The 5,259-nt window shown below is 52.4% G+C and overlaps 1 protein-coding gene across 1 annotated transcript; it reads left to right on the top strand.

The window, feature by feature from the left end:
- Nucleotides 1-213: 213 nt before the first annotated feature.
- MAPK4 (mitogen-activated protein kinase 4) lies at nt 214-4,804 on the top strand (the record flags this gene model as incomplete). Its single annotated transcript, XM_008946945.1, has 3 exons — nt 214-375; nt 2,189-2,390; nt 4,117-4,804. Coding segments are annotated over 3 exons (1,052 nt in total), but the record flags the coding sequence as incomplete, so codon positions are not given.
- Between the last annotated feature and the right edge of the window lie 455 nt (nt 4,805-5,259).

The raw sequence follows: 5,259 nt of genomic DNA on the forward strand, positions 1-5,259 counted from the left end.
ACCCTCAGGGTCAAACATTCCTTCTCTTTGGCCTCAATCTCCCTTGGTGGGTAGCTGGAGTCACCTCACCTGAAGCTGTGCCTCAGACACCCCTGAGTGGTCACTCCTTGTGCAGAAGGAGATGGCTCCTTCCAGAAGGGTGGCTGACAATGCCACCCCCCACCCGAGTTAACTCCTGCCTCTCATCTCACTGCCTGCTCTCTGTCCCTCCAGGGGGTCACGAGCTGGAACAGATGCAGCTTATTCTGGAGACAATCCCTGTTATCCACGAGGAGGACAAAGAGGAGCTGCTCAAGGTGATGCCCATGTTCATCAACAGCACGTGGGAAGTGAGGAAACCTCTGCGCAAGCTGCTCCCCGAGGTGGACAGTGAAGGTACCAGAGCACCCCTTGGCTTGGGCAGTGTCCTTCTCCTGGGACAGGGGAAGTGTTTTCAGACCTATTTCCCCAGGGAGGGGGGTCACAAGAATTGTCCTTTGACAAATCCTTTGACCTCACAAATGCCTGAGCTCCTTGAGATGGTTGCTGTAGGCAGAAGCGTTGTCCAAGGGCTCCAGGGCTTGGACATCACCCAACATCAGGCAGCCACAGCCTGCAGGGCTCAAACTGAAGGTTTTGGACCTGAACTTCTGCCTGGAGCAGCTTTGGGGGTGGTGAGAGAAGGGCTATGAGGGTGGAGGGGGGAGTGGAGCATCTCTGTGAGGAGGAAAGGCTGGTTAGCTTGGGGAGAAGACTGAGATGAGAGGGGATCTGATCAATGTCTAAGTCAAGAATATTCCTCTAATCAAGAGGCTGGGGCCAGACTCTGGTCAGTGGTGCCCAGCGACAGGACAAGGGGCAACGGGCACCAACTGGAACCCAGGAGGTGCCACCTGAGCAGGAGGAGAAACTTCTTTGGGGTGAGGGTGGCCGAGCCTGGAGCAGCTGCCCAGAGAGGCTGTGGAGTCTCCTGCTCTGGAGAGATCCCAAACCCACCTGGCTGTGATTCTGGGCATTCTGCTGGTGGTGACCCTGCTGGAGTGGAGGGGTTGGACAAGAAGATCTCCAGAGGTCCCTTCCAACCTTCACCACCCTGTGATACTGTGAGCTTGCAGGCCATCTGAGCTGAGCAGGGTGAACCAGAGCACATCAGCAGTTCTGAGCTCCTTCCAGGCACTGGTGGACCTGCCCACGTGCTTTTGGGAAGACGTCAAGCCCCAGCTTGGCTTACGTTTGTTGGCATAACTCTTCTTTACAAGATGTCTCCTTGGTCCCCATGGACCTGGGTCACGTCAGGCTCCGGCGAGCAGGGGTGGATTTATTCCCTGTCATAGCTGTGGGAGGAAAGGTCACCTGCTCCCCTTACAGAATTCATGGACATGTTCCTGCCTCTCTGACCCACCGTGTATCAGAAGATCTCTCTCGTAGGACGTCGTTCCACCCGTTGCCCCCACTCAGTGACCTTCTGAAGCTGTCGAGTCCTTCCGACTTAATTAGTCCAGACGATGAAACGGTCTCGTGGGAGACAATCAGCCCTGGGTTAATGTTTAAGCTCTGAGGCAGGAGTCTGGGCTGACCTTTCTGCTGGGTGGTTTTGCTCCTAAGAAACCTGTCTCCTTCACACAGCCACGTCTTTCAGGGGGTGTTTCTGAAGGTACCGTGTGAAAGCTGTGACTGGAGAAGGGTCTGATCCTGTTGGTGTCATCTGAACTCTGAGGGACTCTTCCAAGGATCCACTGAAAGAAGGAGCATTTTTAATCATAGAATCTCAGAATTGGTTGGGTTGGAGTAGACCTTTAAGATCATCCAGTCTAACTGTTAACCCCATCCCTGCCAGGTGTCCCTCACACCACATCTCCATGGCTTGGAAACCCCTCCAGGGGTGGGGACTCCACCACTGCCCTGGGCCAACCCTTGCCAGGGAGACATTTCTCCTCAGGGCCAACCTGAATGTCTAAATGTCCTCGTGGAATGGATCTGAGTGTGGAAAGAAATCCCAACAGCAGCCAAAGGTCTCTGTGGGCTACGAGCTCGGTGTTGGATGAGGAAAGGACAGAAGTGCCTCTCTTAGGTGGCCATGGGATGTGAGCTTTAATTCCTTCCTCACTTGGAGGGGTTTGATGCGGGGGATCCACGAGGCTCCCCCTTGGAGAGGAAGGTGGTGTTGCCGTTGAGGAATGACTGAACTTGTTTCTCCTCTGCTTCCCAGCTATTGATTTTCTGGAGAAGATCCTGACCTTCAACCCCATGGATCGCTTAACGGCCGAGATGGGGCTGCAGCACCCTTACATGAGGCCCTACTCCTGCCCCGAGGACGAGCCCGTGTCCCAGCACCCCTTCCGCATCGAGGACGAGATCGATGACATCTTACTGATGGAAGCCAACCACAGCCAGATGTCCAACTGGGACAGGTATGGTGGCCAAGGCTGGGCCAGAGACCACGGACTGCCTGAATTTCTGAAGTCACACACGTTCCAGGCTCACAAAAAACACTCATTTTTTCTTGCTTTACACAATATTTTAGTCCTAGCCCAGGCTGGCACCTTGCTGAGGCCAACGAGAGGTTCATCACTGATGTCCTCATTGAGTAGATGTTGAGTCTGCACGTTCCAGTGACTGGCTTTCTGCTCTTGGCTTTATTCACAGCATATAGTGTCTAATTTTGAGTTCCACCTGCCTAAGTTCTTCCCCCTGTCCCTCTAAGTTCTTTTATAACGTAATTCTTGTGCCTTTTGGGGACCAGACCTGATTTGGAGCTCTATATTTATCGCTTTTCCAAGTGTCTAAGCCCCAGAGGGCACAAATCTGGGGTCTTTAAAATAAATCCTTAATTGCATTGACTTTTAAATGGTTTGCTGAAAGGCACGGAGGAAGTTCAGAGCAGATCAATGCCTTGAGTTGAGGCCTCTCATGGCCTAGATGATTTTACTAAGCCAGGCCCAGTGCTGGAGCAGGTTGGACAAAATGAGCAGTGAAGGATTAACTGGGTTCACTTCTGGAGTGAACTGAGCAAGAAGATATCTGCAGCATCATTCCTAATCTAGAATCTCATCATTCCTCCTCTAGATCCCCTCAACTTCTTAATCTGCTAGATTTCATCAACAATGAAAAAAAATAATCTCAAGGAATCCATTTCCTTCACCATTCTTAAGGTTTTTGGGTGAAAAAGCATCAGGGTGGAGGTTGGGGCACACAACCAAGGTAAATTAGGTCAAGAGGAAAGCTGGAGGGTTTCCTCAGGAGATCTACCTTCAGTGTATTCCCACAGCTCTGGGGTCTTTGCCAGTTGTAGTCCCCAAATCAGCTGCTGGAGGTCACCTTGTCACCCTGTCATCTCTTGGCTTTTCTGTTTCTGGATGGGACACGAGAAGCTGGGAGCTAGACTGGTGGTCCTGCCACCCAGATGGGGACATTTGCTACAAGGGGGTGACTCCTTCCATGCAAGGCAAGTGTTTTAAAGGTGGGAAATGATCTTGCCTGGGTTGTGGGACACCTATAGAACGTTTTGTTGCTGGGACACAGAGCCCAGAGAACCCATCTTTTAAAGACAGCTTGGTCAGGAGCCAACAAATCAGTTGTCACTGTGAAAACCATGTCTGAGAGGGGGTGTTATCAGGTAGTTGCCATCAAAGGAGTTCCACTGGTGTGAGAAGTTAGCCCTGAGTGAGGTGACCCTTCAGGGAGGCTCTTGGTCCATGACAGAGTAAACTGGTGATGTCCAATCTCAGTGGGGATTGAAGCTCATCTTTTTCACTTCCATGACCACAAACGAGGAGCACTCACACCGTGGGCACCTCTCTGTGGGCTGAGGGGCAGTTTGATTATTAATCTTGTTAATCAAGTGTTAATCTCAAGTGGAGGGAAGGTGATGAAGGGCTAAGGAGCCGGTTGGTTTGGTTGTTGGGCTTTTACTCCCAACTGATCCTGTCCGTGCAGCCCAAAAAAAGCCTCAGCCTGCTCATAAGTTACTCACCCTCGTTTCTGCCCTTTTTAATCCACAAGACAAAGGTCTCTGAGGTTGATAAGGAGTTAAAGAGCTGGAGGAAAGCAGGATACGAGGCAGCAAAAGGTAAAAAAGGCCACAGCAATGTGTTTGAGCCCTGCCCTTCCTAACGAAGCCTCTGCCTGTGTTTGCAGGTATCACGTGAGCCTCTCCTCCGACTTGGAATGGAGACAGGAGAAACACCACGAGATGGATGAGGTACAGAGGGACCCTCGGGCAGGCTCCGAGTCCATCGCCGAGGAAGCACAAGTGGACCCCAGGAAATATTCCCAGAGCAGCTCGGAGAGGTTCCTGGAGCTCTCCCACTCCTCCATGGACCGAGTGTTCGACGCCGACTGCGGGAAGTCGTGCGATTACAAAGTGGGGTCGCCCTCCTACTTGGACAAATTGCTGTGGAGAGACAATAAACCCCATCATTACTCCGAGCCCAAGCTGATTTTAGATCTGTCCCACTGGAAAAGAGCAGCCATAGCCCCCGCCGCCGAGCTGGCGTTGGAAGAAGAACCATCCAACCTTTTTCTGGAGATCGCTCAGTGGGTGAAGAGCACCCAAGTGGGTCTGGAGTGTCCAAGCCCCCTTCCGGAGATTCAGGAACGGGACCTGCCCTCATCTCCTCACCACCTCCACCAGGAACCCGCGGAGGTGAGCAGCGAAACGGACCCTGAGTTTAACCTGGACGTCTTCATCTCCAGGGCCTTGAAGCTCTGCACGAAACCCGAGGATCTTCCAGACAACAAACTCAACGACCTCAACGGGGCCTGCATAGCCGAGCACCCCGGGGAGATTGTCCAGACAGAGGTGTACCAGAAGGAGAGGTGGTGAGGAACCCCCACCCAGCGGTGTCCCTCCTGTCCCTCTCTGGTGGTGTGGCCGTTGCCCGGGGCTGAGTGGCTTCCATGTGTCATTGACCATCCCTCCTTGGCTCCGTGCCCAACGCCTTTCGCTGGAAGAGGCGAGCGCAACCCCCCACGTCCCTTTTGATGCCTTAGAAATACCTTTAAGGGAATCAAGAGGTGTGAATGAAACACTGAGTTTCTTCTACTGCCTTAACACTCTTGCCTTGCAATCTCTGGGAGCTGTTTGCAACTTCAGTCTACGAGGGAAAGGTGATAGGGACGGGGTAAGTTGGCAAACAGGAGTCAAATCCACTTCTTTTCCTTTCTTTTTTCTTAAAATGAGGAGGACAAAAAGCAGCCTTTCCAGTACAGATACCCTCTTGGTTTGACGGGTCCCCAAAATTCCAGACTTTGAGCTCCTCTGAGGCACCCTGCGTGTGA

The sequence above is a fragment of the Merops nubicus genome, unplaced genomic scaffold (genome assembly GCF_000691845.1).
Source record: "Merops nubicus isolate BGI_N331 unplaced genomic scaffold, ASM69184v1 scaffold22259, whole genome shotgun sequence".
Taxonomy (NCBI): domain Eukaryota; kingdom Metazoa; phylum Chordata; class Aves; order Coraciiformes; family Meropidae; genus Merops; species Merops nubicus.